The 20,197-nt window shown below is 41.1% G+C and overlaps 1 protein-coding gene across 4 annotated transcripts in view; it reads right to left on the reverse strand.

Annotated features, from left to right (window-relative positions):
* Positions 1 to 1,136: 1,136 nt before the first annotated feature.
* Klhl2 (kelch like family member 2) overlaps positions 1,137 to 20,197 on the reverse strand; it is a 111,491-nt gene continuing 92,430 nt past the window's right edge. For 3 of the 4 annotated variants that reach the window (XM_060381851.1, XM_021637848.2, XM_060381853.1), the window contains 8 exons: positions 18,801 to 18,950; positions 13,579 to 13,696; positions 11,894 to 12,091; positions 11,015 to 11,116; positions 9,018 to 9,146; positions 8,339 to 8,479; positions 4,300 to 4,443; positions 1,137 to 2,260 (listed from right to left, as the gene is read on the reverse strand). In XM_060381851.1, the coding sequence (XP_060237834.1) occupies positions 2,232 to 2,260; positions 4,300 to 4,443; positions 8,339 to 8,479; positions 9,018 to 9,146; positions 11,015 to 11,116; positions 11,894 to 12,091; positions 13,579 to 13,696; positions 18,801 to 18,950 (1,011 nt within the window). In that variant the 3' untranslated portion in view covers positions 1,137 to 2,231. The remainder of the gene's footprint in view (positions 2,261 to 4,299; positions 4,444 to 8,338; positions 8,480 to 9,017; positions 9,147 to 11,014; positions 11,117 to 11,893; positions 12,092 to 13,578; positions 13,697 to 18,800; positions 18,951 to 20,197) is intronic. The other variant, XM_060381852.1, reaches the window with a different exon arrangement.

Genomic DNA, 20,197 nt, shown 5'->3' on the forward strand with positions numbered 1-20,197 from the left:
AGGAGGCAAGTATAGGTGGATCTCTTAAGATTAAGACCACCTTGGTCTCCATAGGACAGTCAGGACTACATTTGAGACCCTGTCTGCAAGATAAAGCAAAGCAAACTAGAACATGCCTTCCCACGCTGTAGGCTATCTTAGTAAATAGTTGTCACCCAAGATGGGAGTGTCACTGCTGTCTATTTTCAGCCAGTTGGGAAGAACTGAACTACTCCTAGCGACCCAGGAGATAGCCTCTGGAGAACTCCTGAAGGGTGGGGCACACTGCACACACATCTAGCTACAGAAACACTCTGTTATAAGAGGGAACCTTCTCCCCCTCGTTATTCTGGGAACTCACTGGGAAAGAAAATGCCTGCATCCTTCTCTTGATGATGCTGTAAGAAATGGTGGAGTTCCACATTCATTAGACCCTTGACATGTTTGCTAATGATGGCTGTGCTGGGAGGCTGAAATAATGTGGAAATCCATGTTTTATCCAGTGAACATGGGCCCTTCCAGATTGAATTCTGTCTTCGTTTACAGTGGAGACTTCAACCGCTTAATGTGGTTCTGTTTAAATTTGAATTTAAATTTGAACAATTTGTACCAACTACAGAGAAATGTTATCACAGGTTTCTTTTCTGATGATTGTAACTTTTGCCAAGAGCCTGACTTAACCCTTTAGAGTCCTCTCCTGACAGACAGTCACAGGCTATTTACTTCCTTTCAATTCCACCCTTTCTGCTGTGCCCAGCATTTCACCCAGCTCCCTTACTCCCAACCTAAAGTTTTTTGTATATATTATCAAAGTCACCGGTTCTTAGTTGCTTTACAATAGGCTTTCCCCTTCCATTAGGCTACTTGCTTTTTTCCACTTCTGTTGCTCATAAAGAACAAGGACATACAAAAAGTTCAAATTTATTCAATCTGTTATTTTGATGGCCAAGGTCAGTTTTTCTCCAAAAACAACTCCCCAGGGGCATCAGTTATTGTTGTGATAGATTAAAATTACTTTAGCAAAAAATTAAAAATACAGATCTTTTAGAACATGAAAAAAAAACTATATAGATTTATGAGATTGGAGAACCCAAGTTTTACAAAGAAAAAAAAAACAGGCAAAAAGTAAAAAGTTACACAGGTAAAAATCAAAGACATTGTGAAACAAATAATATACAAACTTTTATTCAAAGATAATTCAAGAAAGACACATGGTGGTCATCGTTAAAGGGATTAATCGAAGATCTCAGAAAAACTATCTGTTCAATACACATGGTTACTCACAGAAGCTTTCTTTTCCATTAATAGCAGCTAAATTTATACACACAGAAAAAATTCTTAAGACCATGCAAATTCAGTTTAATTCCATACATTCATTATATTCATCAAAAACCTGCAGGTATTTTCATGCCAAAAATGTTACTTTAAGAAAAAAAAATTAGAAACATACACTAAAACATAACCAAGATTAAACTAAAGAAAATAATAAATAAGCATAATTTATATTTTATTTAAAAAAGTTTGGCATCACACATAGTAAAGTGTGTTACACCGTGATCATTCCTTAGAAGTGGTGTTTTAAAGTGTTAAGCATTGTTAAATATCAAAAAATACAACTCTGTTTTACAATGTAGTACTGGCATAATTCAAAGTACTGTGCCAATTATAAATAGATAATCAAGTTTCAAACATCTTTTCAAACATATTTAAAGGAAAGCATATAGACACACATTTATATGCACACAATTTATTATATCCATGTAATCAAAGATATTTATAAAAGCAAACATTTTCATCCCTCAACTATGCTGTATACTTACATAGATTTTAATCTGTCCCAAAGATTCTCTGTTCCCAGGAGAGAGTTTCCAGGAGAAAGAATAAAGATAAAACTTAATTTTACAAGAACACGTTAACTTTATTCTCTTTCACAAAATAATCTGTAGTCACTCGAGGCTGATAAGAACTAGTTTTTATGAAAGCAACTGTTGCCTAAAGACCACAGCTTAGGGACTGCAGTCTCAGCCTCTTATTAAGTCAGTCAGCTGCTGCTCGGTGCAGAGAAAGCTTACACAGTGCTTCTACCAAAAATAATCTTCAGTATCCGAGGCCTCTAAAGGCAGATGGTCTCGTCTTCTGCTGAGACTTAAAGTGCAGCTACAAGTGGAGAAGCGCTAGGCTCTCAGTCACCTCAGAAATGCTTGTCGATGCCTGCTCCTCATGTATAGATATGCTGGAAATATCCTTCAGGCTCATAATGGTTTATCAATAACTGTGACCCCTGCATGAAGGAATGAGGAAATAGGACATGTCACAGGTGACATTATGTGCCTTCAAGAGAATCCGGAATCCTCTACTGCTAAAGCTACGGGCAGCTTCCAAGAGCCTTTCCTCCAAGTGAGCAGCTCTGTATTTTAAAAATCAGATTTATAAAACAGGCGTGGTGACGCAAGCCTTTAATCCCAGCACTCGGGATTAAAGGCGGATCACTGTGAGTTCAAGGCCAGCCAGGTCTACAAATCAAGTCCAAAGCTACACAGAGAAACCCTGTCTTGAAAAACAAAACAAAAAAACAGATTTATATATTTTATTTTTATGTATATGAGTGTTTTGCCTGAATGTATGCATGTGCTCCATGTGTGTGCCTAGTGAACGAGGAAGTTAGAAAAGGGCATTGCTGGTACTGGGTTAGAGATGGTTGTGAACCACCATAAAGTTGCTGGGTACTAAACTCAGGCCCATGCATGAGCAGCAAGTGCTCTCAATGAATGTACCATCTCTCTAGCCATTTACTTTTTCCTTCCTTCCTTCCTTCCTTCCTTCCTTCCTTCCTTCCTTCCTTCCTTCCTTCCTTTTTTCTTTCTTAATAAAGCCTTTTCTTAAAAAAAAAAAAAAAAGAAAGAAAAAGACTGCTTTTCATCATTCAGTTCTGTGTATGTGTGTGCCCGAGTGTGTGCCTTCTGGAAGAGTTTCTTGGCTGTCCTGAGCTGGAGGTCCTCTGTGAAAGCAGTAAGCACTCTGAGCCCTGAGCCACCTCTCATCCCGCAGCAGTACCATTTTAACATAAATGGCTGGGAAAACTGCTCAGACCTGAATCAATTCTATATCAGACTATTTGCCCTGCAACTTTTCCCCCTTTGAAGTTATTACTGACGAGAATTTGTTTCGTCAGAAAATAAATCGTAGCTAATCCTTGAAGGGTAGGAAAACATGCTACAGGGTGGATATGCTCTTCATCGTGGTCATAATGACGGTGCTGTGGGCATGTGCAAGTGCCAACGGAAATATACACTAACATACACAGTAGCTGTTCTATTTCAATTATGGCTCGGTGAAGGTGTTGGACACTTTTTTTCCTAATACTGTTCTATTTTATAATACTAATACTATTTTTTCTGCGATCCTGCTGTACAGTTTTCTGTAAAGTGTCATTTTGGAAGATGGATAAACAGCAGTGATGTAAAAATTAACCTTCTCCCTAGTATTTCTATTAACTGTGTTACAGTTAATACTTAAAACGTTGTCAGAATTAATTTACACATAAGATGTAGTTGTGTTGTTGTTTTTGGGGTTTTGTTTGTTTGTTTTTCAAGACAGGGTTTCTCGGTGTAGCCCTGCTGTCCTGGAACTCACTCTGAGACCAGGCTGGCCTGGAACTCACACAGATACACCTGTCTCTGTTCCCCGAGTGCTAGGACTAAAGGCATGAACCACCATACGTGACCTATAAGACATCATTATATTAAAGATTATTGTAGTTTTTCCTACTAAGATAATGGGTCAGAAATTATGTAACTGAACCAATGGTATACTACCAAAGAAAGGCATTCTACCATGCCTCAGGACAGTGCACAGAGTTGGTCATACTTGTTTTAATTAATACTTAATTTTTATGGGGTAAAGAAGGTGTAGTGTGACAGCACTTAAACAGAGGTAAGAGGACAACCTGTGGGAGTCATTTTGCTCCCTGCATCATGTAGGTCCCAGGGACTGAAGTCAGATCACCAAGCTTGTTAAGGGTCTTTGCTCGCTGAGCCCTCCTGTGAGCCCCTCAGTCACTCTTAATTCCTGGTTAAGGAGCAAAGCTTTCCTGCACAGTAAACTACTCTCCTCCATATACAGTACTTAGTCATTAAAATTGATTAAATACTTTTGAGCTGTATGTTAGGGATTTTAAGCATTACACGATGAAATGTTGGTGCTTTGTTGTAAATACACAGAGCCAAGGCACGTGGTTTAAGCATTCGACAGAGAAGATGTTCTTCTTATAGGAAAGTATGTCAGCTGTATGCCAGGAGATAGAGAAGGAAGCAACTGTACCTGCATAGCTTCTCCCCGTGCTCATACAAGAGGACACAACTGTCCATTTATCTGTTGTGGGGTTATAATACTCTACCGACGCCAAGTTACAGGAACCGTCATCTCCTCCGACAACATACAACAGACCGTTAACTGCACAGACACCTTAAAAAGTTATGCAAAGAGAAAACAATTACAACCCTCAGGTGAGTACAGACAGTCCCACAGTTAGGTGATACAAGAGATGCTCCATAGAAGGAGGTAGAGGAGAATGCCATGTGAGACCTCCTCCATACATGAGCAATGCTCCTACTATGCACCCTTACTGCAGTGGCTGCTGTAGCTATGACCAATCCAATTCACATTATCACCACAACAACTTTACGGGTGGTTAGAAAGTATTTCCATCCTCATCTTAAAAGCAAAAAGAAAGAAAAAGAGGAAGCAGGGAGGGAAGGAAGTCTGCTTTTCCAGAGGACCCAGGCTGAATTGCCAGCACCATCATGGCAGCTGTGATAACAACTGTCTGTAACTTCAGTTCCAGGCGATCCTATACCCTTTCCTGGCTTCCACAGATAACAGACATATAAGTGGTAGTCAGGAATACATGAAGGTAAAACACACACACACTAGCAAAAGTTTTGTTAAGTCAACTGAATTATTTTTAAATAAAGACCCTAACCAGGACATGGTAGCACACACACACCTAAACTCCCAACACATGGGTGGCAGGAAAATAGCAAGTTTGAGGCTAACCTGGTCCATAGTGAGTCCTGGTCTCAAACACACAAAGATCTGAAATTTTCAAAATTATTCAAAATGTATATTCAAAACGACACTAAAATGGAATGAACCTTCTTTCCTTTCTTTTGCTCAGACTCTCAATCATTCTATTAGACTAGTCTTTTCACATGAACCAAACTCACACTGTTTCCAAAGAATTCAAAATATTTAAGAGCAGAAGCCTCCCTACCAGGTCCTCAAGGTCAGCATGTACACACAATTCCATGCTAACTCACTGATAAGACAAGTGATGGTGGGGAAATGGGCTCTGGGAGGCTCAATGAGTTCAGGGCTATGCTCCCTAAGGTGGTACACTGATCTATGAGGGGTGCACAGATGAAAGGGCACCCCACTGTGGAGGAGGTCAGCTTCTGCACCTGCTAGAGCAGCACCACTATTCTTCCCAAGGTTGTAAGTTTTCCTAATGTACTGGGTCACAAAAGGCTCTTATAGGCTATAGGCACTTGGGAACCAAACCACTTTATAGAAGAATGGACTTTCCTCAAGCACTTGACAGTTCTGATCTGTTTGGTTTACTTTATCTCAACCAAAGGACCTATTACTGGTGTCCAAAGTATTAAAAGGCTACTTGCAGTCCTATTCAGCTCTTCCCTCCATTCTCCGTGACATGTTTCCTTTATTCAGATTTTGTTGGTAGTAGTGTTTAAATAGTATTTTCCTATGTAGTCCAGGCTAACCTGTAACTTGTTGTGTCACAGGGAGTAGCCTGGAATGCAAGATTTTTTACCTTCATCTCTGCAGTGTAGGGATTACAGCTATGTGTCACCATGTATGGATTTTTTTTTTGGTCCAATCCTGACATCATAAGTTTACCATACTTATGAAAACTTTTGAAAACTGGCTTATAAATTGGTTGCCAACTTAAACTTCTTTGATGCCCTCATCTTTCCCATTTGTTATTAGCACATGTCCTGCCCCTCCTTGCCAGATGAGCCCTTTCTTCCTTTTGGAGGAGCCAGGATAAGGCCTTTTGCCTAGATTAAGACAGTCTGAACAGAGTTTATCAGACATATATCTCAGATCATCAGAAACAAAGACTGAAGTTACCTGTATTTCCAGTCCTGAGTCCTTACACCCTGGATCAAGCAATGCTTCTAGGTTATCTCTTGCTCAAAGACTTTTAATATCTTACCAAAGGCAATTGATTGAGTAAAGTACACAGCCAAATGGTTAATTATAAATTCTGTACTTTTACTGGCAGCCCTTACTGTACTGTACTTTGTGTTCCCCTCTGGCCACAAAGAAAGCTAAAAGAACATTTTTAGGGAGGGCATTTAGCAAACTAATTCAATGCCACACAGTAATCTGGAGAATCATCTGGAACTTACACTATGGGGAAAGGCAAGAGAAGACTAGCATTGCCCTCTCAGGTCATATGCCACCTCACTGTTTAGGGCAGACTTAGGCTGTCTAGAAAGTGCTGCTCCCATGACCGTGTACCAGAGATGGAAAACCCCTATGATCCGGTGATGCTGTGCTCTGGAACAGCTAACCTGACACTGTAGTATGTGTTTCTGGTAATGCTGATACAAACACACCTATCCAACTACCCTCTGTGGAAATACTGCAGGCATGGTTACGAAGATTACATGACACTTCACGGTAAATAACCATGCTACTGTTTTATGCCTTTCAGAGTAATTTTGAAGAAGACCCTTCTTATCACAGAAACATATAGGTATAGCAGTGTGCTGTTACGCAGGCAGCAGTCCCATACAGTTTGTGTCTACTGTGTTTTTACTGCATCAAGAGGCCACATTGAGCAACTGGCCTGTAACATCTTGGATTGTAGAAGTGTGATGTTTACATCCCGTGAAACTCACTTGCAGCTAAACCCTTTCTCAAAATGTGCACCTATCTTTTATGTGACTACAGACCTGAAGACCTCTGTATTCTTTTTTTTTAATTTTTTTATTTTTAAATAATTTTATACATTCACTTGTATCCCAGCTGTACCCTCTCCCTCTTTCCTTCCCAATCCTCCCCTCCCTCCCTCATCTCCTCCCTGCCCCCTTCCGAGTCCACTGAGAGGGGGTGTCCTCCTTTCCTTCTGTCTGGCCCTAGCTTATCAGGTATCTTCAGGATGGTTGTGATGTCCTTATCTGTAGCCTAGCAAGGCTGCTCCTCCCTCAGGGGGGAGGGGAAGCTCATGACCTCTTATTCTTAAAATTATTTTTTGTTGTGGCTACAGGTTTCTCCATGACTCCTGAACTATATTAAATCAGGGCAAGCTCTCAGACTTTCCCTCCAGATTCAGATACTAATTTGCTTTGTTTATAAAGGTCTCATTATATAATCCAGACTGGCTAGAACCCAAGACCCCCTTGCCTCTCCCCGCCAGTGCTGGCATTACAGTGCACCGGTACACCTGACTCAAATATTTACCCAACTGGGCAAATTCGGTAAGAACTGACACAACTGTATGTGATATTTGGTAGACAATCAAAAATCTTTGCATTAAAAAAGAATGAATTCAAGTATCAAATAAAGAGGGTTCAACCAGCAATCAGTCTATAAATCAACAAAAGCTGTTGATATGAGTTGTCTACAGTAACACACACAGGGCCCTCTTGCTTCTGCTCCCACAAATGGAATGCTTAGATTAAAAGCATTTACCACTATGCCTGACTTACGTGGCCCTACTGATTGAACCCTGGGCCTCACAAATGCTAGGCAAGCATTCTACCAAACAGGCCCTTGTATGTGTTTGTCTGTTTTGAGACAGTGTCTTATTCTGTAGCCCAGGCTGACCTGGAACCCTCTACGTAGCCTCCAACTCACTGAAATCCTCCTGTGTTAGCACCCCAAATGCTAGGCATGAGCCACTGTATCTGGTTTCATAGTTTATAAAAAAATTACTTTGGTGTTGCTAGGGATCAAACCCTGGGTCTTATACACGGGAGGCAAGTATATTCCAATGCCAGTGAGCTGTGCTCCAGACCTAGAATTCACTTTAAGGACTTGTTTTGTTTTGAGATAGGCTTTCTCTGTGTAGCCTTGGCTCTCGTTCTGTATACCAGGTTGGCCGCAAACTCAGAGATCCACCTGCCTCTGCCTCCCAAGTGCTGGAACTACAGCTGTGTGCCACCACAGCTGGCTCTTAAGGGTTTCTTAAATAAGTTTTGCACTGGAAGTGCTCATAGTCTATCAGCGAATGAGATTAGCAAGAGACCAATGGAAATATACAGTGAAACTAGATAAAGGTCCCTAAAAATGTAGTATGGGTGGCACAATCTCGGGCTCTTCAGATAGATACCTGCATTTCTTCTGCACATGTTCATATCTGCAACCTGTCTCCAGGCGTTGGTGGTGGGGTCATATACTTCAACACTTTTTCGTACTAAAGGACCATCATGACCTCCTACAGCATATAGTAAGTTGTTTAGCACGCCAACACCTAGAAGACACAACCAAGCACATTACAGTAGAGCAAGGGAGGCAAGAGCCTTGCATTACAGTTGGGTTCATGCAGCCTTGGGATGAAACGTCATCACTCTCCCTGAAAGGGCACAGACAGGAAAGCTCACCACTGCAGAGATGGAAGGGAGTGGACTGGTAAAGACTTCAGTAAGAACTGCTATTCTAGTAAGTGAAGAAAGTCAAAAAGAAGGAAGAGCTGCCACGCCCTTTCACAAACAACTTTCCCCAAAGCTTTCAGTCTGTGAAGGCATACAAATGGAAAGAAACAGCCATGAAAAGACTTGCTTACTGAATAGTTTCCCAAATCAGCACTAAAAACAAAAGCCTAAAAAAGGAATGACAAAGCATCATGGAGCTAAAGCAGAAGAGCTTTTACTCTGTAAAAAGGTGCAGAGTTCCTCAGCATTGCGGCTTAAAAGCACACAACAGAGGCAGCAACAGCAGCATACATGTCACCCCATACCCAGATGCCCACCAGTTGCTTCATATCAGTTGGGGCTGGAGCTTCTACTCACCTGCTCCACTCCTTCTGGTGCTCATCTCTGCTATGTATGTCCACTCATTTGTGGTAGCATTATAGCATTCTACCGTGCTGAGACACTGGCGTGAAGCACCATCATAACCCCCCACAGCATAGAGCAAACCTAGACATGGGACCACAAAGAAAGCCATATAAATGACCTGTTTTCCTTGCCACAGAATAATATATATTGCTCTGTGGTGACAGGGCTTCCTCTTAAAGTATTCCTAATTTTTATAATGTATGTTAGTCTTGACAAAATGGTAGCAGGTGGAATGATCAAATCATATCACAGAGTGCATGAAGCAGAGGATGTACTTTTTACACTTTCATCAATGATCTGACTGAGAGCATAAGAGAAGTACATGCATGACTTTAGATAACACTAGTTGGTTCATGAACAATATCTTGGAAAACAGAAATATCAGTTATCTTAGTAAGCTGGGGAAGGAAGCTAAATCGAGTCAGTAGCAAGGGGCTAGACAGACAGTTCAACAGTGAAGAGCACTGGATACTCTCCTAAAGTACCCATGTTTGATTCCTGGCACCCACACGGTAGTTCACAAACATCTCCAACTTTAGTTCCAGGGGATATGATGCCCTTTTCTTGCCTCATGGACACTGCATGCACACAGTGCATAAACATCATGTGGGCAAAACATCCATATACATTAAAAGACAGAGTCAGTAGAAGAATGTACTACAGCATGCAATGAAATATCTGGCAAGAAAAGGTTACGATGTACTAACACTACATCGTGAATAAGTATTAATATCTACCACGAATGACATTAAAAACAGCATGCTAAATGAGAAAAGCCAGTTATAAACATGCTATATGACTTTATTTATATAAAATGTCTAGAAGAAAGGACTGTACATAGTGACAGAAAATAGTGATTGCTGAGGACTGCGGTGGATAGAAGGCAGCTAAGGGAAGTAAGAATGCTTTTTTGGGTAACAATGTTCTTAAATAAATCATGGTAATAGATACATATGAAACCCTCTGAGTCAAATAGGAAGTTTTTATGACATTTCAATTATGTTTTTAAAAAGCCACTTTAAAAGAGATTTATTTTTATTATTATTAATGATGTTATGTGTGTATATATGTTCGTGTATATATATATATGTATATATATATATATATATGTCTACAAAATGACTACAAATGTCCACAGAAGCCAAAGGCATTGGAGAGCCCTAAAGTTGGAATTATAGATAGTAGTGAGCTACCTAATGTGGAAGCTGGGAATCTAACTCAGGTCCTTCTGAATAGCAGTATATGGCCTTAACTGCTAAGACATCTGTCTAGCCCCTACAAAAAACTACTTTTAAAAGTATACAGAAAGCTAGGCCGGTGGCACACACCTTTAAGCCTAGTACTCTGGAAGTAGAGGCAGGTGGTTCTTTGAATTTGAGTCCAGCCTGGTCTACATATTGAGTTCCAGGGCGGCCAGGGCTACATAGTGAGACCCTGTCTCAGGGGAGGAAAGAAAGCTATAGCTTTCTTTCAGCTTAAGCACAGCAAAGTGATATAAGCTAATTAAAGGAATTGCCCCTTGAATGTTAAATGGCCCTCATCCAGATACAAACTTTTAAATGTATAATGACCTGAAATTTTTTCCCCAATGACTATAATGGGAACAGGTGAAAGGGTTGGGTGCCACTTAGGGAATAAAGCTCTTATCTAGTATCTGAGTTCAATTCCCAGTAACATTTAAAAAAATGTACTAGTTACAGTCTTACAGAGGTCACACATGGGGGGTTGAAGAGAAAAGAGGGGAAGGGCATGAACAGGTAGAAAGGGCTTGCTTATGTAGTTTAATTTATGTAAAAAATTTTAAAGGAGAACAATTAAAATATATAACCATTGCTTTTCTTTTGTCCATTTATAAAACAGAGTGCTCAGATCTCCAGATGAGCCAGTCTCTGGAACCCAGCAGCCCAGGGTACCTGCAAACGCTCACCTGAGGGAGCTGCCAGACCTACCTCCAACGACGCCCACGCCCACACTGCTCCTCCTGGTGTTCATCGGAGCGACGTGAAACCACTCATTAGACTTTATGTTGTATGCTTCCACAGACGATAAACCTGTGATAGAGCATAATACCCTTCATTTCCTCCTCCCCAAAGACACCGATGTTCTTTATATAAATATCACCAGGGGAAACAGTGTCAGGTGTTTTACATTGGGCTAAAATTAAAGGAAGAAAATGGGAGAACATCCTAATTACATGATAGGAGTGGCTTCTCTTCTAGAAGCTTCCACTCAAGCTGTTGCCATTTATAAGCTTTTTAAAGTGGAAGAGTGACAGATATTAAGGCATAAGAAACAAAATGTATATACTCTTCACTGTTGCATCTTTTTAAAACACTAATTTATGTGTTTTTATGACCCTATATAAAATAGTTATTTATGTGTGTGTGCAGGGGTTTGTGCAGGGGACTGCAGTGCTTATTCAGGTCAGAAGAGGATAATGGGTATCCCTGACCTGGAGTTACAGTGGGGTGTGAACTGCTCCTCTTGGGTGCTGGAAACCAAATTCTGGTCCTCCCAGAGGGAGCAAACACTCCTAACTGTGCAGTCATCTCTCCAGCTTCCACTTATCTCTTTTAAATAAAAATTTGTATTTAAGATCTTGGGACAAGTTATCACCCTGCAGTCATGGCTACCCTCAAACTTATAATTTCTCCTGCCCCAAAATTTTATCACACTGGCCTTTAAAGAAAATTTTGGTGTCAGTCTAAAACATCTCGAAATATAATATCTGCTAAAAATACTCAATATATGCTAATTTTACCATAATTTGTTCCATAAAAGTGGTTGCCACATAAATTAAAACAGCAATGCAGGAGAGAAGAAATTACCTGTGCTGCCATCAAAGCCCCCCACTGCGTATAACAACCCATTTAGCACAGCTGCTCCAAGCGTGCTTCTTCGATCTCGCATGTTTGCCACACTGGTCCACTGGTCTTTCACAGGATCATAGGAATCTACAGTGCGGACTCTTAGTGAACCATTAAAGCCACCGACAGCAAAGACGAGCCCAGCCATATAGACCATTCCTGAAAAGGAAGACATCAATTCAGGATGAATATGCCATCCAACAGCTACCCTGATCTGAAAGCAGGCTATAGAGTTTGTCAGAACACAATACTCTTGGGAGTTTTACATACTGAATCAGTCTTGAAAACTCCTCTGTATTTGTAAGAAAGGGAAAATCAGAAGCACACTGTGAGGTATGAGCTAGGAATCCACTGCTGCACTGTTTACTGTAAGATACGATTAAAAAATTTAATGTGCTAGGAAGGCATGTGACCTAGTAGTAAAGTTCTTGTCTGTCCTTGCACCCTATAAACAAACAAAACTAGTATTAACAAAAAAGTAGCCAATGAAGAAAGAGAATGACACAGAGAGACAGAGACAGACACACATACATACAGATGGAGGGGGGAGAGAGAAAGGGAGGGAGAGAGAGATAGAGAGGGAGAGTGAGAGGGAGAAAGAGAGGGAGAGAGACTGAGACTGGTTTGCTGGAGACTGAATCCTGGCTCTCCTGTTCTAGGCAGGCACTCTGAAACTGGATTGCACCCCTAGCCCTTTACTCTTACAGAATGAAGTAACTCTGGGTATGCTAGAATGTAACAAGCCCCAGGATATGCTGCTGGGACATTACTACCATTTTATAAAGGAGCTGAGAACAAGGGGTTCATAGCTCAGCCCCAGTGGGGTCTCTAAAAAGCTGCAATGGCTTCTTTTGAGTAGTTCTGCTTCTTTTGAGTACATCTGCTTCAACACATCTATAAAACAAATGCTAGGATGGAAGCAAATGTTGCTAATAGCTTAACTGGAGATTTCCTCGAACCAAAAGCCCAAGGTTAAAGAGTTTTCTCTCTCTCGGAATTTCATTAAGGTAACTAGGAAATCACTTAGCAAATTGCCAGTTCTGGCAGTTTGTCCTAGATAATCAAAACAATGCTTAAAACTGAAGACGGTGCAGCAGCCAGGCCTAAGGTAAGAGCCTGTAATTCTAGTGCTTGGGAGGCTGAGGCCGAAGGAACAGGAAGTTTAGCGTGGGCTACCTAGACACATAGACCATGTGTTCAAACAATAAGAACAGCTGCTCTCTGAACGGATTCAGTCAGGTCTATGCGACATCCTATTCCCCTTCTTCCTCCTTTTTCTTTATTCTTTAAACAGGGTCTCATGTAGTCAAGGCTGGCATTGAACTCACTATGTAGTTAAAGGATGACCTTGAACTCCTCCTTCTACCTCTAGAGAGCTGGGATTTAAGGCACAGACTACCATGCCTGGTTTCTCCCCACATACCCCCACCCCCAAGACAGGGTCTCCCTGTGTAGCCCTGGCTGTCCTCAACTCACAGAGATCCAACTGCCTCTGCCTCCCACATGCTGGGATCACAGGCTTACGCCGCTGCGCGTGGCTCCATGCCTGGCATTCTAATAGACATTTTTTTCTAATGACTGAAATAAGACCGGAGAACTCCCAAAGACCCAGCCAGAGGGAGCTGGTCATAACCCCCCATGCTCACCTGCTCTGCATCTTCTGGAAGGCAGTTCTGCCACTTGGTGCCACCGTTCCTCTTTGAAGTCATAGCACTCCACACTTCGGATAGCCTTTGGTGCTTGGCCCCCGACCACCACCATCAACTAAAAGGGAAGAAATGTAAGTGCTTGAACCAATGGTATCACCTACTCAAGAGACTGACAATATCCCACAGAGACACTGACACGAGGAGCGTTGGGATGGAAAGAGCGCCACAGGCTGGAGGAAAATGGCTACCTAACCAACATGAACCAACGCCAGAAAGGAGCACCTGCTAAAGCGGCAATTCTATCATCTAGCACATCTAGTTTAAAAACTTAAAGAGGCTGCTGGCCACTCAAGCAAAAGCAGTATTCAAGACAACACAGTAGGCATCCAGCACTGGCTAAGCTGCAGTGTTGAGGGGCTTGCAGCAAACCAGACCCTGCCACGGTAGAGAAGAGACAGAAGTAAAGTGTGTTACTAGGCAGCGAGCAAAGGGACAGTAAAGTACACATGGATGGAGAAATCATTTTAAAAAGAGTAGCTGGAATAGATGAGGACATAGCTGTGGATTTTAAAGAAAGAGGCCTCTGTTGCCACTTCATAAATAAACCATCATCACAACATAATGCAGACCTCAGGCTCATCATGACCAAATGCACACCAGTCTAAAGCTGGAGATAAACACAGGCCGAGGAGTTTCCTCAGTCACCCTCACAGCTGCTTAAGCACCACCTCTATCTCTCTGTCTGCCTAGCACTGTGGATACAGTTATCCTAGAACACAGGATGCGGTCTCTACCTGCCAAGAGCTTAGAGACCTCAGTAAAGAGCTAACCTGAAGGATGAAATCTGAGACCAATATGCAAGTGTATACAATCAAAAACCTGTATGGCATTAACTACAATTGTGGAACAACAACAAAAAAAAAAAAAAAAAAAAAAAAGAGAGACCTTGATTCAGCAAAAGCTTCCCTGGGAGCGGGAGCAAAGACCTTGGAAGTTGGACAGGACTTAGAAACCTGTGTGTTTGTCTTTTGCCACATACACGGGTACTTTCTGGTAATGGGGAATAAAAACTACGACATCAGGACAATGTCATAGTTAATGATGTCTTGAACGGAAAACTGTAAAGAATGGGTGGGGCTTCAGGGGGAAGATGAGGTCGTGATAAAAGAAATGAATACTGAAAATAGGCCAAAAAACAAATCAAACCCAATGTGGAGAAGCTCACACAGGTGGGATGTTTGTGACCTTGACAGCATAATCACCTACTTGTCCTTATACAGAAAGATGTAAATATAGAAACTGTGATTCCAGACTCACAGCAAATCCCAAGTTTCAAAAAAAAAAAAAAATCAGCCTCTGTTAGTTACTGAGTAAAGTAAACAAAACAAACAAACAAAAGAAAACCTCTTAGAGTATTAAGGATAGCACAAACCAATTGTGCGGTAATTTCAGGTTATTCCTCTAACTCTGGATTCAAATAAGAAGAATTAAGAAATAAGAAGAATTAAAGAAAATCACTAAACTCTACTACCAAAAGGCCAAACAAACAACAGTTAAAAACAGTGCTGGCAAGACTGTGCAACCAGTGTCGCATGACCCGCTGAGATCAACCTATGCATACAGATCTATGTGCAAAGCTCTGTCTGGTTGAGATCAACCTGTGCATATAGATCTATGTGCAAAGCTCTGTCTGGTGGGTTCTCAAGGATGAAGACCAAGTCAAACCTCAGAGCAGAATATAGATATTTTAAAGATCTTGTTTTGAATTTTAGTTATGCATATATGTGTGTGCATGATGAAGTGTGGATTTGTGCAAGTGGAGCACACTGCCTGCAGAGGCCAGAGGGTGAGGGTGCTAGGAGCCAGACTCAGGTCCTCTGCAAGCACAGTATACGTTCTTAACCACTGAGCCATCTCGCCAGCCCCCAGAATATTTTAAAATCCTCATTCTGCATGCTGACTGATAGGTTTCATTATTCTCAAACTGAAACTCATTATTTCCACGCTGAAATGGGAACAGAAGAGAAAGCATGTCACCACAGAGAACAGGAGTCACATCCTCATTGTACTTACCCAAGAAAGACAATGGGGCAGAGATTTGTACCCCAGGGTCAGAGGAAAGGAAACAGGAAGAATGTGTAATAGGGTGCGAGAGCCAGGACAGAGATGAAGACACTGGAAAACACGACTGTTGTGACCAGCACAGGGATTGTTTATATCACAGATCGTGGTCACTTATTTGTAAAAGACTCTTAGCAGGATCTGAGATGCACGCTATATGTTACTGCACACAAGAAACAACCAGACAGGGAGAGCGCTGTAGAGAAAGGTCAAAGGTAACGGAGGTCGATAGGTGGGGACACAAGTAAATTCCAGTGGGTATCCTAAAAGCAGGTCACTTAGACTTTCTTCACCCAGAAATACATCAATATTTATTTACCCAAAGGGTGGTATCAACAGAAAAACCAAAGTCCAGTAGCAACACCTATCTAGTGGGGTTGCAGAGATGGCTCAGTGATTATGAGTGTGTATTGCTCTAGAAGAGGAATGCATCCAGGTTGGGTGGCTCACAATTGCTAGTCACTCCAGTGCCAGAGAATCCAGTGCCCTCTTCTGGATTTCATGTGTGCCTGCATGCACATGCATATTTGTATACACAAACATATAAATGAAAATTAAAAATAAACCTAAAAAGCATATAGGTTCTTGTCATGTTATTTAAATATAAAGATGCCTCACACAATCCTTGTATAGTTTACTTAGAATACAAAACTAATGTGTGACACTAAAAAGTCATATGTGCAATTAGTGAGTGCACATGAGAAAACATTTTCAGTGGGAATATATCAGAACTTACGGTAATTTCCTCAGCATTGCTACTGTGATTTATTTTATTTGACCCTTCAAAATTATGATAGAGACAGCATTACTATGAGACATGTGCAGATAACATGAAATTAATCCTGCTTCATTCTTTTTAATTTTAATTTTTTCTTTATAATTTATTCATTACATATCCTGACTGAACCCCTTCCCTCAAATCCCCCTAGTTCCACCCTCACTCCCTCTTTTTCCCCTTCCCCAAGTCCACTAAAAGGGAGAGTTCTCCACTATTGCCATCTGCCCATAGCTTATCAGGTCTCATCAGGAATACCTGGATCCCCTTCCTCCGTGGCCTGGCAAGGCTGCATCATCAGGGTGAGTGATTAGAGAGCAGTCAACTGAGTTCATGAGAGGGGCAGCCCCTGATCCCCTCACTTAGAGATCCACATGGAGACTGAGTTGCCAATTGGCCACATCTGAGCAAATTCTTACCTACTTACTCAGAATAAGTCCTGAATATAACCACTGTAAAATGATAAACAATACCATTAAAAAAACAAACAAACAAACAAACAAACAAAAAACTTCCCACATAAGAACCTTTTCCAAAACCCATGTGCATAAACAAATATCTGAGAAAGGACAGTGCATACAGAAGGTGCGTACTCAAAGCTGAACTGTTGGTCATGTGTGCTGGCCCTCCTATAGCAAGGGAAAACCCGAGAAAGTGAGTACCAGAGAACCTCCATGAATCCATACGTACACCACAAACAACAGCTGTAGTGTGGAAAACTCTGGAAGTATGTAACAGCAGGAAAAGGAGGCCATACCAAAGAGGCCCAGGAGACAACTTAAGTGAAGAGATGCTTTATACCTTACAAGAGAAAATAAAACACTTGACAGGATTTTACCAAGAGTTCTTTAGCTCTGTGAAAGTGTCGTGTTTAGCCTGGAAATTAGGTGAAATTAGGTAGAATTCAACTTTATTCTAAAGATCTCTCTGCAGTATAGCTGAAGATGCCAAAAGATGGAGCCTGAGCTAAAAAGGTTTTTCTTTCCCCCTCACAGACATGAAATATTTATAAAGTACTAAAGTTAAGTGTGAGTGTCAAGATGGCTCGGCAAGGAGAGGTGCCACCAAGCCTGGTGATGTGGGTTCAACCCCCAAGTCATTGTCTGACATCCATGTGTGCATCAGCCTTATCACGTGTGCACACTCAACTTAGAAAGACTAATGAGCATGAATGAAATAAAACTTGGGGCTCAAGAGATGGCTCAGTGGGTGAAAGCACTGGATCTTCTTCTAGAGACCCCAAGTTTGGTTCCCAGCACCCACATGGCAGTTCAAAACCATGTATAACACCAGTTCCAGGAGATACAAAGTGCTCTCTGGTTTCTGTGCACACCAGGCACATATGTGGTATGTAGACATATATAAGCAAAACACTCACATACATAAATCAATCAAAAGACAATTTTAAAAAGTATAAGGAACCATCATATTGCATACAAGGAATAGAAACAGGAATGGATTGAGCTACTGGTCATCTTTCATCCTAACACGTAAATCTAAGAAAAACACCAGGATTTCAGGTATAAATGACCTTGCTCACAGGAAATCTTGTTGTTTAGTCTAACTCTCCTCTTCTTCCCACAGCTCCTTTAATTAGAAGAACTCAGAATGGACAAAAACCAATTGTCATCCCTTCCAGAATTTATCAAGATTAAATGATGGGGCTCTAGAAATGGTTGTGCTGTTTAGAGCTCTTGCTGCTCTTTCAGAGAACATGTCAGGCTCACAGCACCTGCACCAAATAGCTCATAGCCACTTGTAACCCTACTGCTCTCTTCTGGGCTCTACATGGGTACCTGCATGAGTGTGTCTACATACAGACACACTAACACACACACAAAGATTAAGTAAATTAGGCTGGAAAGATGGCTCGGTGGCCAAGAGCACTTACTATTCTTTTAAAGGTACACAAATCAGATCCCAGCACTCATACTGGGAGGCTCACAATGCCTATAACTCTAGATCCAAGGAATCTGATGCCTCCTTCTAGCCTCCATGTGTGCACATATATGACACAAATAAAATAATAAAATAAATCTTAAATCATAATTGGGAAATGTTTTTTAAAGAGTAAATGAACAATCCATATTTTAACATGTGGCCAACAGAAATGAAATCATATATTATTTGATGCATTCTTGGGCACTATCCTTAACATGCAGCCAACAGACTATATCATATATTCTATGATGTATTCTTGGGCTCATTTCCCATGCAGAAAAACGAAAACAACTAGATATGAAAATTCAGATGATCAAAAACATTAACAGCTCACTGTGGGCCTTCGGATGGGGCAAGCACAACTGTGAACAATAGGTCCTACTTTGGGAAGGTTCATGGGTGTCCTCAGCCGCGTCCGCACACTCTTCATTAGCATGCGCTGCTCAGTAGGCAGCAAGTGGTACTTCATGGCTTCAATGAGGTAATCTTTGCACGCACTGCTGTTCTTCACCAATGCTTCCTCTTCAACCCGCTATGGGAAGAAAGCAGACAAGCCCCATGAGAGAAAACGGCTAGTGCAAGAGAAATTGGTTACAGAAACAGACAGGGAAAAGAAACAAAGCAGTAACTGTCATGTCCACACCAGTTTCTGCATTTGCCTGCAGAGAAAAACAGCAATGAAAGTAATGAACTTCAATCTCAGGAGGAAAACCTACTCTGCAGATAACAGTCACATCCACTTCATGCCTTATCTTTAAAGAGCTGACAAGAAAGAAGGCGGGGAGAAACATGATGGGAAAGGCAGGGGTTGCAGGTTTGGGGACTTTATCTTGGAATCCAACAACCCCCCGACCCCATGATGTCCCGACAAATCTAAGTGAATATGAAGATGCCAACACTGTGATCTGTGCTACTAAGAAATGGAGATAACAGGTTCTCCAACTGGGCTACACAAAGTTATTAGTTCATCATAGGAATGATTCTTAGTCATCCTTGGAGTATTTTAAATTTGCTCTTTGTTGTTTATTAGAAATCTTTCAGGAACATCTCAGTATTAGTTTCTGTAATTAAAACCATTTATAAAGAGTCACTTTTGATTAGAAAATTACACAGGAGGGCAAATGAAAAGAGACCCAAAATACTTTAAACCATTACTCCTATATGTCAGTCAATATGCTCTTCCTCCCTTCCTCCCCTCCCCCATCCCCAAAAATGCTTTACCTCAATAATAGTTTTCTGTTCTTTTTCCCCCCTTTCTTTTTTTTTCTTTTTAAAAACCACAATATCCAGAGACCACACAAACCATGTTAAATAGCAAGGTTTCAGTAAACTTTAAAATGCTGAAACCTGATCTTCCAATCAAAAATGACTCTTTAAAAATGGTTTTAATTGCATAAAGTAATGCTGAGATGTTCCTGAAAGATTTCTAATAAACAACACAGAGCAAATTTAAAATACTCCAAGGATGACTGTGAATCATTCATTCTGTTTACTTCAGATACCCTGCTTTTCTTCATCTTAGAAATAGAGAAACTACATACATTTCCCTGTGAAATTAAGAAGCAGAATTAAATAGCAACTGGGTCAAATCTCAAAAGTCCATTCCTGTTGTATAATCGGAAGAGTCTATCAAAGGAAGACAGCAAGGAAAATGCTAATACAGGGTAAATTATTTATGTGCTCTCAGGGGGGTACAAATGCCACCCTAGAAAGTTCTAGTACTTTCCTGACTCAGAAAAAGGGTGGAAGCCAATTTCTAGGAACAAGCTCAGGGGGCAG

The sequence above is a fragment of the Meriones unguiculatus genome, chromosome 4 (assembly GCF_030254825.1).
Source record: "Meriones unguiculatus strain TT.TT164.6M chromosome 4, Bangor_MerUng_6.1, whole genome shotgun sequence".
Taxonomy (NCBI): Eukaryota; Metazoa; Chordata; class Mammalia; order Rodentia; family Muridae; genus Meriones; species Meriones unguiculatus.